Source organism: Vigna radiata, chromosome 5 (assembly GCF_000741045.1).
Source record: "Vigna radiata var. radiata cultivar VC1973A chromosome 5, Vradiata_ver6, whole genome shotgun sequence".
Taxonomy (NCBI): Eukaryota; Viridiplantae; Streptophyta; class Magnoliopsida; order Fabales; family Fabaceae; genus Vigna; species Vigna radiata.
Genome location: NC_028355.1, coordinates 15,979,118 through 15,995,348, shown reverse-complemented (window position 1 = coordinate 15,995,348; position 16,231 = coordinate 15,979,118). Strand labels below are relative to the sequence as shown.

The 16,231-nt window shown below is 31.9% G+C and overlaps 2 protein-coding genes across 3 annotated transcripts; both read left to right on the top strand.

Moving 5' to 3' along the window:
• The first annotated feature begins 3,969 nt into the window (after positions 1-3,969).
• On the top strand, positions 3,970-9,955 carry LOC106762400 (CBL-interacting serine/threonine-protein kinase 8). Of its 2 annotated transcripts, none has more exons than XM_014646300.2 (14): positions 3,970-4,686; positions 4,775-4,837; positions 5,212-5,283; positions 5,378-5,485; positions 5,566-5,640; positions 5,738-5,791; positions 5,913-6,038; positions 6,502-6,591; positions 7,702-7,824; positions 8,573-8,686; positions 8,924-9,040; positions 9,205-9,261; positions 9,346-9,420; positions 9,508-9,955. In XM_014646300.2, exons 1-14 carry the CDS (start codon positions 4,528-4,530, stop codon positions 9,607-9,609), a joined length of 1,335 nt encoding a protein of 444 aa, XP_014501786.1. In that variant the 5' UTR covers positions 3,970-4,527; the 3' UTR covers positions 9,610-9,955. The 2 variants fall into 2 exon arrangements, with proteins under 2 accessions (XP_014501786.1, XP_014501785.1); XM_014646299.2 differs by having other exon boundaries at positions 3,971-4,686; positions 8,567-8,686.
• Positions 9,956-11,005: 1,050 nt separating this feature from the next.
• Positions 11,006-16,201, top strand: LOC106761692 (oligopeptide transporter 2). Its single transcript, XM_014645262.2, has 6 exons — positions 11,006-11,678; positions 11,786-11,883; positions 14,037-14,600; positions 14,756-15,008; positions 15,180-15,362; positions 15,459-16,201. Exons 1-6 carry the CDS (start codon positions 11,178-11,180, stop codon positions 16,068-16,070), a joined length of 2,211 nt encoding a protein of 736 aa, XP_014500748.1. The 5' UTR covers positions 11,006-11,177; the 3' UTR covers positions 16,071-16,201.
• Positions 16,202-16,231: the final 30 nt, after the last annotated feature.

Genomic DNA, 16,231 nt, shown 5'->3' with positions numbered 1-16,231 from the left:
TTCTGACGTCATGTATTAAACTGCTCCATAATTTAATAACTACTCTACATTATGATGAATACATTTTTTAATATATAAATTATATTTTTAAATTACAATATTCAACTTAAAATATATTATACAAATAGTATTTATTTTTTTCAAAAATATTAGAATTTAATTTTAGAGATTGAGATATGATGAAAAATTTAATAAAAAAAATGTAACTGAAATGTCTGAATTTATAAAATTTGGATGAATTTTAGTTATTAAATTTTAAAAATAAATAAATATGATTGTTTAATATTTTTAAAATATTATACTAATATTTGATATTTGAATTATTATATGCTAATATTATTATATCATTTAATATTTTAAATATTAATTAAAAACATTTTATATATTTGATAAATAAATAAATTAACATAATTATATCATATCAATTTATTTTTGAAGTTTATATAAAATATATTAAAATGTTACATTATCACGAATTTTAATTTTAACTTTTCGTCAAATTAAAGTGTATTTACTCTAAATTTTTTAATGAACTACATACAAAAATAGTCTGAACACATTTTTTTATCAATCTATTTTAAAGATACCAGGAATTTCATGTTCTTTTACTGAGAAAGTACAAAAAATACAAGTACACATAGTGTAAAATGTAAACTAAAAAATAAATTTATAATAAAATAAACATGAAAATAGCGTACAAATTGATAAATTTAGTTATTACATAATGTAATATCCCAAAAATACAATATAAATTATATTATAGAATAATCATATATAATAATATCATTGATCAGTTATCCATAAGATATTAAAGTATTTAACAGTTAAGTTATCCAAAAATAATTATAAAATTAAAACTTTGTTCACAAACTTAATCTATTATAAAACTATGTATAAGATCACAATATTAAACTTGTGGATCTTCTCCTTTCCAAGCTTGTTCTACCGAGACCTCTTCTACCTTTGCTCACACCCAAAGGTAATCATCGCAAGATAAGAATCGAACAGGAAAACACAGACAAAACAGGAAATAAGGGTAAGTTAATGTTATTTAATTGTATACACATACATACATTTCACACAAGTCCAAACAATTCAAGGTCAAACACTCCAACATACCAAAATCGAATACAAACAAGCATATACAAACCGAACACTAAAATAATTATCACCAAATAGTATACTCATGCATAGACTGAACACCATATTTCATGCATTGATCGAACACCTGACTTGACCATCTGGATTATATGAATGTGTAACTACAGGCGTTTCTACACTTGTGGTGGTGAAACAGCAAAACCCCATCAAATTACCCCACAAGGTTAGTCCAGTGAAGATTACCTCAATACCCTGAGGTTAAAGGTCCTCATGCCATGCTCACACATGACTCATTCCTCTCTACTTGAGAATGGGTAATTATAGAATATCAAGATAGACGCCAGCTTAGCACGATACCCACATTCATACTTTACAATTCAATAACCATCCATGAGACATTCCTCATTGGAATTCCCTTCCACATTACTTGAAAACACAATCTTCATTACTTAACATAAAAGTCATTCACCAATTATATCATCACTCATAAGACCGAAAACTCTGTGAACGTTGGAGACCGAACGGTTTCTCACCACCCCAGAACAGGACCGAACGGTCTACAACAAACACGACCTAACTAATTATCGAACACTAGCGAAGGCCGACTACTAGGAAAAACCTAACACTATACTAGAGTTGAGTACTAAAACTAGCTTTCATACCAAGGCTATTATAAGACCGAGCCTAACAAGCTTGAATACTATCAGGACCGAGTGTCAGTACATGACCGAGCACTACCAAGACCGAGTGCTAGTACATGACCGAGCACTACCAAAACTGAGTGGTCATTAACAATTAAGGTCCATAACAGACCGAACACAGTTAAGACCGAAAGCTATGACTAGACCGAACGCTATATTCAATTGAATATTAGCACGAGACCGATCGATCATTAACTAAAGATCCACATAAGCAGAACTCAGTTAAGACCGCGCACTAGAGGAAGGCCGAGTGACATTCTGCGTTCTGCATAATTCTACAGAATGACTACAGAATTATGATCAACACCTATCTTTACCAATTTCATTGCATTTTTCCAACTTCTACTCCTCCAAACTTATATCATACACATCTTTACACATTAAATAAGAGCATCTAAATCTTTCTAACATCATTGAGAGAGTTTCATCTCAAATTTGAGATTCAATTCTGCAGAATCATCAACTCAAGGACTGAAAATCAAATTTTACCACTTTTATACATTTTTGGCCAACTTAATGGTTCTAACAGGTCACAATGCACTCATTCAAACTTACCTTACTGTCAGAACTCACTCCCAACCTTAAACTCTCATTTTCACCCTTTCACTTCCTTAAATTGACATTGGCCTAACACTTTTTGTGCATAATTCTCCCCAATTCCAGTTCATAGAGTTCAGCCCTCACATTCAATAGAAAATATGAATTCAACATGCATTTTAATCAATCATACAATTCATTTCAAACATATAAAAATACTAGTTAAATTATTTAGCTTCCTTTACTTCTTAACTGTACTAAAAGCTCACTGTTGCAGAAACTCGCTCACCACCAAATAATCCTAGAAACTTATGGCTAACCGGTTGATGAGAATAAACCAACCAAAAGACTAGAAATGTGATCAAAATTTATAAGAAGAAGATGATAAACACATGCAATCAGAAACTTGGCTTGCATGTGCCAGAAAACAGTATTTCTAAGAAGGGGATGAGCTTATCAACTCCAAACTTGAATTTGACTGGTGAAAGAAGAAATTTTTTGACACCCTGACTGCTTAAACACTGACTAGTTGTTGAAAAGATGAAGTGAAAAGAAAGAATTCTAGAGAGAAAGAAGAGAAAAGAAGCCATCAAAAGGTTAAAAAAAGATATAATGAATGCAAAAAGTGACACAAAATTTAAAACTTTCATTTATATGCTACCGTCAAAACTGAACGATCCACTTTCTCAAGGATACTTGTCTTTCTCTATCGTTCTTTAATTTTCTAGCTCTTGCAAAGATTGAATGCATGCGTGTGGAAAACATTGGAAATATTGCTTAACAACATCAAAGAAAACAAATGTGAATATAGTTTCGAAAAATGTTATCACAATATATTTATAATTTATCTAAAAGAAGATATTTTTATTCTCCATATCAATAAATAATCTTTTCTTAGATTTTTGTTTATGAAAATGTGTGATGTATGTTTTACTTTTTTTTTTATTTTGAGTCATAGAAACAAGAATAAGATGATAAAAAGGATCAAATTTGATGGATTAATCTTTTAATCTAAAAAAATTAGAATCAATTTGAAGTTTGATAAATCAATTTTTTTGGGATCAGTCGAACCAAGTTGATAGCTTATCTTTATTAACAAACATTTAAACTCGTGTTGTAATAATTCATGTTAATAAGTTTGAAAACTGAACCAAAATCTGGTACAATTTAACTAAGATCTATATCAAAATTTAATTACAGTTTAGTCAAAATTTGAAATAATCCTAACTAGAGTATAATATGTGTCAGTCATTTTGACACTAAATTTAATTTGACATAATGTAAAGATAAAAAATTTCAAAGACAAGCCTGATATTTTTGGCAAATTAATGTTAATTTGACTTAAATTAACCCATTTTATCATTCATAAAAAAAATAAAAATTCACGTTTTTAATTACGAAAACATGATTATTTTTCAGAAACTAAATGCAACCATTACTGTAATAGAAAGAACATCCAAGTAAGTTGGCAATTCAAATTGAAATTCTCACTTGAGTGTGTGTGACGTCACTTGCAAAGAAATGATGAACTGTATGAACAAGCCGAAAAACTAGGTTTAGTGCCGGTAACCACACTTAATAATTGGACGAGGTGGGGTAATCACCTACACCCATGTCTACGGAAACTGCTCCCCAAAATACCTTCATTCGTCAATTCTTTCATTTTCCATCGTCCGCGCCACACACTATCAATCCCTCTCACCCTCTTGCTTACTCACCGCTTTGTCATAAGTCCACCATGCTTTCTCCGTCTCTAATATATACCCACAAACAAAAATAAAATAAAAATTCAAACTTTTCTTCATTTCTTTTCAAATTTCCTTCTTCATTTTCTCTTTCCACATACTAATTTTCTTTTCTCCTATTTCCGTTTGAGAAAAATCTCCGATTTCCCCAAACGACTACCCTTTCTATGACCAACCAACCAATAAACCTTCCTTCATAGCTGTCATACTCATACTCTCTTTCCGTTTCTATTTACTTTTTCTTTAATTTCAAAGAGTGAGGTTGGTCTCTTTCAGTATTTCTAATTTCTTGCTAAGAAGGAACTTAATAAAGTAATAAATATTAAGTTAAAAATTAGAAAAGTTCGAAGCTTGTGATTAACGTTTGATTCGCGAAACGCTTTTGGGGTTGGAAGAGTGTGCAATGCAGAAGCTGAGATTGGTGCAGTGAGAGAGAGAGAGAGATGGTGCTGAGGAAAGTGGGGAAGTATGAGATTGGGAGGACGATTGGGGAGGGGACTTTTGCGAAGGTGAAATTCGCTCAGAACACAGAAACTGGAGAGAGCGTGGCCATGAAAGTGCTCGACCGCAGCACCATCATCAAGCACAAGATGGTCGACCAGGTACCACTCTCGATTAATTTCCTTATAAGCTTAACTTTCCTTTCGCTGAAAAATGTTTCATTATTGGTTTGTTTCTATTATTGTGCAGATCAAGAGGGAGATTTCCATTATGAAGCTTGTTAGACATCCTTATGTTGTTCGCCTGTACGAGGCATGTGATGATTCCTTTCTGTTTTTGTAATTAAGGGTCTGTTTCGGTTCTTTTCAAAGTTGTCATCCAATTTGGAATCATATTGGATTATGGAATCTTGTGTCAATTAAGGTTTCAGAAGTATTTTCGAGCAAGTAAAAGCAAAACCTGAGTCACGGATTTATGTTTTATTTGTTATTGTTTTGAAATTGGAGTGAGGAACAGTGATGGAAGTATATTTTGAGAATCTTACTTACTTACGTTAATGAGAGCTTTTCTAAAATAATATACATGCTGACTCAATATTTTCTCTGATGAGCCATTGTTGATGTTTTTCTTGTTTTGTCGCCACTCTCAAGCACTTTGTTTTGCTGTAAAAATATGGTTTTCTTCAGGTTCTTGCGAGCCGTACTAAGATTTACATCATACTGGAGTTCATCACGGGTGGTGAATTGTTCGATAAAATTGTGAGTATCTCAAGATGGAACCTTTTAGTGTAGGTTTTATCAATCACCATTCAAGATATTAGCGATCTTCATGATGAATAATATAATTGTGCAGATACACCATGGTCGTCTTAGTGAAGCTGATTCTAGAAAATATTTTCAACAGCTTATTGATGGTGTAGATTATTGCCACAGTAAGGGAGTTTATCACAGAGATTTAAAGGTTTGCATTGAGTGAGATATGAAAATTTGTCTGTTATCCTTATCACGACTTCTTCTAATTTTCTTCTTTGCCTTGTGCAGCCTGAAAATCTCTTACTTGATTCTCTGGGAAATATAAAGATTTCCGATTTTGGTTTGAGTGCATTGCCTGAACAGGTGAGCTTGTTGCAAAAGTAGCTTTTTATATATGATTTTGATTCATGTAAGATACAACGATACCGAAGGGCCTCAAACTTATTGAACATTCTCACAGGGAGTGAGTATCCTTCGAACTACTTGTGGGACCCCAAACTATGTAGCTCCTGAGGTAAATAGAAGTCTGGCTTGTCATTTAGCTAATTTTCATTGATCCAGTTTATGTCAAATGCAAAATACTGACTATTCTAATGCTGACATCTTCATTTTTTCATTTGACTTTGTGGACTTAGGTACTCAGTCATAAGGGTTACAACGGTGCTGTGGCAGATGTTTGGTCCTGTGGGGTTATCCTCTATGTCCTACTGGCCGGATATCTTCCCTTTGACGAGCTTGATCTAACCACCTTATATAGTAAGGCATGAATTTAAGCATGTCAAATAAATAGTTACTGTATTATATACTACATTGCAAATAAAAATATTTATCTTGCATATATAGAAATACATCAATTATTATCTATGAGCCATTTGACATGATAATAAGTAGTAAAAAAATTGCAGTTATGAGGTCAAAATTTATCCATTTTTTTATGAAAGAGTGTCCAAAGTAGCAAATTGACTCGGAATGACAGAGAAATGGAAATGGAAATTTTCATCCGTAGTCTCTTGCATCTCTCAATAGATGGAGATGCAGGCTGTTGTTCTGACAAGCTACGAGTTCTCGTGTTAGCACTCTTCTATTCTGTGTTGAAAGGCTCAAGAAATATTGCATTATCTAAGGGTTGCGATGCTAGTGTAGATTGTTTTCATCAAAGTGGAATTTAGATTGTTATTAATGATGATAATTTTTCATTTTTATTTTTTTGTTTCTTTCTTTCAGATTGAGAGAGCAGAATTTTCATGCCCTCCATGGTTTCCTGTGGCAGCAAAAATCTTGATAAATAGAATTTTGGACCCAAATCCTGAAACCGTAAGTATTTGCATTACACAACAGGAGTTGAGGCACGACCTTTCTCAGCCAATTTAAAATTAATGCTCTATGGCCATAGAATCAGAAAATGAATTGGGTCTTTTGATGATATGTTGTTATACAAAGGTATCTAAAAAACTTAAGAGTGTGTGTGATGGCATATAATTCTGGTCCATGATTGGGAACCATGTGAACTTTTTTGCTTTAGAATTGAATGGATTCGGTAGGAAATATTATATATATATATATATATATATATATATATATATATATATATATATATATATATATATATATATATAAAGAATTTAATATTCAGTTGTAGCATGTTATGCTCATATTATTTTTCTCCATTTCGATATCAAAACAAATATTTCAAGTTTCTTTTGCAGTTTCAATGGCAGTTACTGACACACCTGCTAAATTCTTGTATTTAATACGTAAAATGAGTTGCCTGCTGTAAAAGATTTTGTACTTCATACAGAAGTGGTTGGAGAGTCTAGTCCCATAACATGTCCCCTAACAGAAGGAGCCCTTTAGGCTGGATATGCATACCTGGTTTGCTCTGTGCTGAAATTTAACTTAATTTGGAAAGTGGAGTGCCAAAAACCAACTTCCCTGAATACTTAAGTTTTTATGCTGAGCTCGTTAATGGTTTTATTTCTCTATCAAGATTAATAAAATAAGATAATATAGCACATTCTTTTGATGTGGTACGACAAATCTTAATGAAACTTATGGAAAACTATCCTTCACACTTGAATTACTTATAAAATGTTGATAGTTATTATTGTACCTATATTGTACCTGTGGAGCACATATGTTCTGTATTTCATCCTGCTAAACTTGAATTAAAGCTGTGCTTCATCCTGTAGTTCTTGATCATTTGTTTCCAATACTGGCTACACATTTATGGATGAAGAATTTAACTAGCACGAATTATATTTGAAGCTCAGGGATTTTTTCCATTATATGTATTGGAACTCTTTTTTTTTTTTTTTTTTTTTTTTTTAATTACTAATACCAGTTTTTCTATAGATTTAAATATTACTTCTTCATCCTCATTCTTTCTGACTAGTTTCCTTCCCTTGTTTGCATGCATGTTTGCAGCGTATAACCATTGAACAGATAAGAAATGATGAATGGTTTCAGAGGAGCTATGTTCCTGTCAGTCTTCTTGAGTATGAAGATGTAAATCTTGATGATATAAATGCTGCTTTTGATGAAACTGAGGTATGTTACATCTCAGTGTGTGTGTGCGCACGTGGTTATCAGCTATATGTGTGTATAAAAAACAATCTAGTGTTTGAGCTAACTGCCTCCATTCTACCTATTCAATTTCGTATTGTTAGAATGAATCTGGGATAGATTGAACACACTGTTTTAGGATTTTAATTTTTAAATTAGGGTTTTGACTTTGAAGTATTTGTTATCATTATTAGGGAGGGGACTTTATTCTTTTTTCGATTATTCATTCTAAATTAGAATAGGATAATCTTATCCAAGTTTTGGTTATACTCGGCATATGGATATATTATTTGATTTGACATTTGTGATACTTTTGATAACTGTAGTGAACTTAATATTTCCTTTATGTGGAGAATATTTAAAGCATGAGACGGAGTAGCACTCTAGGATTGTTTATCAGGGGAGTAACTTTGCCAAGAAAAGCACTTCTGGTTCCTGCTCTACATCAGAATCATATATAATGAGTGCCGTGTTGATCACTCCACAATTCTATTTGATGAACAAGCATATCAAAGAACCATAAACAATACTAATATTAGTAAAAGATATTTTGAATTATCTTATTCCTGGAAAAGCCATTTCATTACTGGTATAATTGAGTTGAAGTTGAACATAATGCAAATTGAGTTGTCATTTTATACAATTGCCTTTTCATTATCTCTTGTGGCATTCGTCTACTAATTATCTTCCATGTTTTGCTTGCTTACTGATTATTTTATCGCTGAAGGAACAGAGGGCTGAACAACAATGTGATAACGAGGACATGGGTCCCTTAATTCTTAATGCATTTGACTTGATAATTCTCTCTCAAGGTTTAAATCTTGGAACAATCTTTGATCGTGGACAGGTATTTAATTGTTACATTGTGTCGCGATGTGGCTCGGTCAGTAATCATATCCAAATGGTCAAATAACAGCCCCATGTACTATCCTGAAGTAAACTATATATGTAATATTTACCATGTATAGGGGTCCCTGTGATATAAAATATATGACGACACTCACTTACAATGTTCTGTCATTTAAAGGTCTAATTTTCTTAAATATTTTCCATGGTTTGATTTGTCGCTCTAACATCCTTGTAGGACTCTGTAAAGTACCAAACCCGCTTTGTCACTCAAAAGCCAGCAAAGGTGGTTTTATCAAGTATGGAAGTCGTGGCACAATCAATGGGATTTAAAACACATATTCGCAACTACAAGGTCTATTTGCAGTTACATGTTTGATTTACTTGCTTTCTCTGGTTTCTTTTGCATCATAATTTTCTCCATTCACATACAGTTTTCAAATCTTTATCATCCGATGTCATTTTTTACACGAGACAAAGTTGGTCATCATCTGAAGTGATATTTGTATGAATTTTCAGATGAGGGTAGAGGGTGTTTCAGCAAATAAAACATCCTATTTTTCGGTCATCATGGAAGTAAGTTTCTATCCCTCTCCCAGAATTTTCGACTGCTCCATGACATTATGGCTAAAAGAATAATTCTTATTTATCTGCTCGAAGATTTTTGAAGTGGCTCCCACATTTTACATGGTGGACATTCAGAAAGCAGCTGGAGATACTGGTGAATACCTCAAGGTATGTTTTTGAAAACCCCAGTTTTTACCCATGTTGATTGCTTTTACTTTTGATTTATGACGAAAGATGCACTCCATATTGTTGCAGTTTTATAAGAACTTTTGTAGCAATCTTGAGGATATAATCTGGAAACCCGCTCATGAAGCAACCAAATCAAGGATCTCCAAGACCAAAAGCAAAAGGCGATAGATTCATTACTCGTGATATGTGACTTGGTTGAAACAAAAAAGGAAAAAAATAAAAAAACAAGAAGCAAAACAGAAGAAAACAATGTGGAAGACAAAATTGAAGACATGACCCAGCATGTCAAGGTTTTATAAATACGGTTTGCCTAGGTTTTTTCTTACACTAATACTGTTTTTTTCTTTTTTATAAATTCTGCAAATACCACATCGAAAGGTACTAATTTTAGGCACTATGAAAGTCGATTTCTCCCGTCTCGACTTTCCAACGAGAGTTTTTTTTTAACGAGATTGGTAACTCCGAAGTATCATCATGTTACCTTATTACCATTAATATTTTGTTATTGTCAAAAGTTAGTTAATGTGAAAACATGTTTCAATTAAGGTTTACGTATTAAATTTTTTTAATAGTTATGTTTTTCTTAAGTTTATGATATTTAAATTTTCTTCCATGTTTGGACGATAAAAATATACTACGTATATTAATTTTAGTATTACTTTTGAAATCCTTTTAAGAATTTTCAATTTCTAGTTGAACTTCCTAATTTTGTAAAATTGCTAATTAAAGTTTAATAACTAAATAATTATTTATGATATCATGTCATCATAAAATTCACTCAAAGTTAATCTTAAACTTATATATTTGGGTTGGCATCACTACCCTCAACCTCGTTATCATCAAAGTTCTTGCTACTGAAGAATTAACAAAATGTTATTTGAATAATAAAATGCATGTATATGGAATTGAATAAGATTTCATTTGTTTGGAACGTGACGTTACAAACAATAATGAATGTGATGTTGAAATTCCATTTGTTGCAAACACTGTTTCAAAAATATAGGTCAGACCGAATGTGATGTTGATATTTTAACATTTATAAAGAAAAAAACATCCATAGCTTAAAATAATGATATTTTAGTTATATTTATTTGATTTTTAATATAAAATTCGAATACAAATTATTATATTATTAACTTAAGTGATGTTATTTTTATGACGTGGAACTATTATTTTTGTTAAAAGAAACTCAACAAGTAAGAGTGAGTACACAAAGTTATTCAAAATAAAATGTTTTAGAAACATGTATCTACTCTGTTCCTAATTATAAAATATCATTTTTAAATTTGATTATTATTATTTAATTAGTCTTTGTGTGTGCTTTATTTTTTATCAGATTTAATTAGAGTAGTTTAAACAGTAAATATAATTAATTGTCTCTTTCTCTTTATATATATTAATTATTTAAGAATGTTTTTCAAAATTTTAAAAATACTACAATATTGGAAAGTTTAATATTATGAATATTATTAACTAAATTTTCATAAATAAAATTAATTAACATGAAATAGTGCATGAAAAGAAGAAAAAGCGGGACTGATAGAAAGTTAAAAAAGAAGTCTGATTAAAAGAACTTTTTCCTTAGTAGAAAGATAAATCCTTAACCCGCCATTACCTTATTTGCACTACTAACCGATGATGTGGATATAAATCCTTAGAATCACGGCCAAAAAACGTGTAAGGATCTTCCCGTTTATCAGTGAGCGGCACAGAGGGCGGCGCGTGCGTTTATCAGTATGGCCACCATCGAGATAGAACGCGAGCGGGCGGAGAGTCCGAAAGACGCAACAGGCGACGATGACGTTTCGCCGATAGAGGAGGTTCGGATGGTTGTGTCGAACGAAGACAATCCGAACGAGCCGGTCTGGACGTTCCGCATGTGGTTCCTGGGGATCATGGCGGTGGCGTTGCTCTCGTTCCTGAACACATTTTTCGGTTACCGTAGCCAGCCGCTGACGGTGACGATGATATCGGTTCAGGTGGCGACGCTTCCCATCGGACGCTTCATGGCGAAGGTTCTCCCGAGAAGGAAGGTTCGGATAAGAGGGAGAGAATTTTCACTGAATCCTGGCCCCTTCAACAGAAAGGAGCACGTGCTGATATCCATATTCGCGAATGCGGGTGCCGCTTTTGGAAACGGTTCTGCTTATGCTGTTGGCATTGTGGATATAATACGCGCGTTTTATGGGAGGAAGATTAGCTTATTGGCTAGTTGGCTCTTGGTCTCGACCACACAGGTAATGTTAAACGTGTAAGAGGTGAGTGAGTGAGAGTAGTTTGAAGATTGAAACGAATTGCGTTATTGGTTGAAATAGTGAAGGATTAGCTATGGTGATTGACACAGGTGTTAGGGTATGGATGGGCGGGGATAATGAAGAAGTACGTGGTGGAGCCCGCCCAGATGTGGTGGCCCGGTACTCTGGTCCAAGTCTCTCTCTTCAGGTAAACTAATCGTCTTCCCCATTATTTTCATCCATTTCCATTCTGTATTCTATTATTTTTAAATAAAATATTATTTTACACACTAAATTTTTTATACATTATTTTTTATTTTCTTTTTTCTTATAAAAATACAAAATTTTTAAAAATATGTTATGAGATGATTATTCTATTTTTAATATTACAATTTTCTGTTCTTTATCAGTTAAATCTTTATTTGTTAGTAACACCTTTAAAGTTTTTTTTTATGATATTTATTATTGGCGTAATTTTTTTCTTTTGTTTTTTTTACGGGGTCTGTATTTGTATAAATGGTTTCTTGTCCAATTTTGAATTCACGAGACGTTGTATATGAATGTCATGATTTTTCCAAAATTCACTTTCTAATGTTGTTGATTTATTTATTGAATGTACATCGCTTTAATTACATCGACTATATATAGCTTATCATTTTTAATTATATTTTTTTAGTATCGTGCCTGATATAGCTTACATTTGATGTTAATAGAAGAATCTTTCGTCCGTTGGGCATAACATTAAGTGCAAATTCTTATCACGGGACTATATTATAAAATCTTGTCTTCTCCTATTCCTTAACTTATTACGTGTCTTTACCAAATACTGAATTATATAGTAATTAATATTTCAAAATAATATATATATATATATATATATATATATATATATATATATAATATTAAGAGTTAAGTTTTACAATGTTGAATAGATCTGATATTTTAATAACTTTTTTTAATAATTTTTTGATAACAGAACGTATCATCTTTTTATTGATCTACTTGAATTTATTTTTTAAAAATTTTTTGAAATGAACCAATTACTATATATTATAAAAAATTGTTAAAAAAAAGTTATTAAATTTTTTTTTTCTTTATTCAATCGGTCAAAAGACTTTTTTTTTCTTTCATTCATCTTTTATGCATATAAAAAGATTTTTTTTTTCTTCTTTCTATTTCTACGTAAAAGCGTATTGATTGTGCTTTTATATTTACTTTTTAAGTAACGTTTGGTTTTAGTATCTCAATTATCTTGTTACTCTATATTTAAATATAATTAAGTCATTTCATTGTTTTTATTTGCATAAACCATCAACTTCTTGTTTTATTTAGGTTAACTTGTAGAAGAATAGAGTGATTGTATATTTTGAGAAACAACTTTTAAATTTTTTAGCAGAAGAATAAAAAACAATTATTTGAATTCCGTCAAAAATAAAGTTTTTAATTTTTTTCCATTTTAATCTTTTCCTTTTTTTAATTACTTCTCCTTAGCTTATTTACCCAATTATTATCATTATTCTATTTCGAATGAATATTTTTACATTTATAAAATTTTTTTAGTGATATATATTTGAAGAGAAAAGAAAATTAGTTTTATTGAAAAATTTGATTCCAATATTTTTTAAAAATCTACAATTTTATTTTAACAATTAAAATCGGGAGACCAAATTTTATATTAAATATATCGGTCAGGTAGTTTTATTTGTCTTAAATTTGTAGGTACCAAATAATTTTTTAAAAAATTATATAAAAAAAATCTACTTAATTTAATTCCTTTTTTTTTTGTCTGAAGTACATTCTTATTGACAAAAATAGTTAAGTAACCTTCAACTAGACTTTTTTTTTTCTTTAATAGCAGACCTATTTAAGCAACTTACAAGGCAAATGCGCTTATAAATTATTGAAACGTATTAACAGATAGTATAATTATTAAATTATTAAAAGTTGTTATATAGGAGCAAAGCATATCTAATTATTATATCATTGGAATAAAAAGGATATAAAATGTCATGTATTATGTATTTAACAAGGATGATGATATTTTAACAACGTTTTTTAATAACTTTTTTTACAATTTATCATTTTATTTGTTTATTTAAATTTATTTTAGAAAAATATTGTAAAAAAGAAAAGTTGTTAAAAGATTTTTTTATTTAATCATGAAGATAAAAGTATTACTTTTTTTGAACGTGGAGTAATGATATTTTGACAATTTTTTTTTGACAATAAAACACGTATTATTATTTTATTGGTCTATTTGAATTTATATTTAAAAAATATTTAAAAGGGACTAATTTCATGTATGTATTGTCAACAAGTTATTAAAAAAACGTTCTTAAAATAAATTTTTTGATTTGGCAGAGCTTTGCATGAGAAAGAAGGGAAGCGAATGTCAAAAGAGAAATTTTTTATCATCGCACTTACCTGCAGCTTCGCGTGGTACGTGGTCCCTGGCTACCTATTTCCGACGTTGTCGATAATTTCGTGGGTGTGCTGGATATTTCCACACTCAGTTACTGCTCATCAACTTGGGTCCGGCAAGAATGGACTTGGTTTGGGTTCTTTTTCTCTTGACTGGACCACCATTGCTTCATTCCTTGGCAATCCCCTTGTCACTCCTTTCTTTGCAATAGCAAACGTCTTAGCGGGTTACGTTTTATTCATCTATCTCATCATACCCATTGCATATTGGGGACTTCATCTTTACAGTGCCAACAACTTTCCCATATACTCTTCTAATCTATTCACTTCCCATGGAGACGATTATAATGTTACGGCCATTGTCAATCAAAAGTTTGAGATAGACATGCAAGCATACGAGAAACAAGGTCTAGTCAACTTGAGTGTCTTCTTTGCTATTAGTTATGGCTTTGGTTTTGCTGCCATTGCCGCATCCCTCACTCATGTTGCCATATTTAACGGAAGGTACGTAGTAGGTAACTATTACTCTAAAACCACTAGGATTATCAATATTTATTTTATATAAACACAAAAATTTGGAGTGTCAAAATATATTAAAATTAAAAGTTATACTTTTATTTATATTTGGCTCATTTTGTACTTCTTGATTATATAAACAGGGAGATATATGAACAATTCCGATCTTCACAATCTGGAAAGGAAGACATCCACACAAGACTGATGAAGAAATACAAGCCAATACCTAATTGGTGGTTTCATGTGACGCTTTTAGTTTCCTTTCTACTTGCACTTTTACTGTGTACTGTCATGAAAGATCAGGTACAAATGCCATGGTGGGGTCTCATCTTTGCAGCTGGCCTTGCACTTACTTTTACTCTCCCCATTAGCATCATAACGGCCACCACGAATCAGGTATTCAAGAAACTACTACTAGTTGGACCATCTGTTTCTCCCGAGTGGGAAATTGCAATTCTTCTGTTTTGATTCAACTAATGAAGAGATACTTCACATTTTTTTTTCATTCATTAAATGAAGAGATATAGTAAGTATGCCTATATATTGTTTTTACTCTTTCATTTTCAGAGTCCAGGATTGAATATCATTACTGAATACATCATGGGTGTGATCTTACCGGGAGAACCAATAGCAAACGTTTGTTTTAAGACATATGGGTACATAAGTATGTCACAGGCTGTTTCCTTTCTATCTGATTTCAAACTAGGACATTATATGAAGATTCCGCCTCGGTCCATGTTCATCGTTCAGGTATATATGTTCTGTTACACATATAGGTTTTTAGTGAGAAAAATAAAGATTGTCTTGAGAGAATACACACATCTAATTCAACGTTTCTATTGATAGGTTATAGGGACTCTGATAGCAGGAACCGTGGATGTTGGTGTGGCCTGGTGGTTGCTAGGTTCAATAAAGAATATATGCAAACAAGATTTACTGCCCGAAAACAGTCCATGGACGTGCCCTGGTGATCATGTTTTCTTTGATGCATCTGTGATCTGGGGTTTGGTTGGTCCAAGGAGGATTTTCGGTAGTCTAGGGAAATACCAAAAGCTGAATTGGTTCTTCTTAATAGGAGCAGTGGGACCAGTTGGTATATGGGCACTCCAGAAAGTGTTTCCAAAACAACATTGGATATCCTTAATTCACCTTCCTGTACTTCTTGGAGCAACTGCAAGCATGCCACCGGCTAGCACAGTGAACTTCAATTCATGGATTGTTGTTGGCACAATCTTTAATTATTTTGTGTTCAAATATAGGAAGAATTGGTGGAAGCGGTATAATTATGTGCTAGCTGCAGCTTTGGACGCCGGATTGGCTTTCATGACTGTTCTTATATACTTTGCACTTTTGATGGAAGGTAAAGGCATTCAATGGTGGGGAACTGATGAGCACTGTCCACTGGCTGAATGTCCAACAGCAAAAGGTCTAATTGCTGAAGGCTGTCCTGTCTTCTGATTTCTAATTACCTGTTGTTACTTTGGTTAAGATGATGAAGGAGGAAATTTATATTTCTTCTGCAAATACAAGTTGAATTACATGCTTAACCTTTCGGATTGCTTGCCGCGCCAATGAATAATAAGTTTCCTTCTCTTACTTGTTTATAGGTAAATCATGAT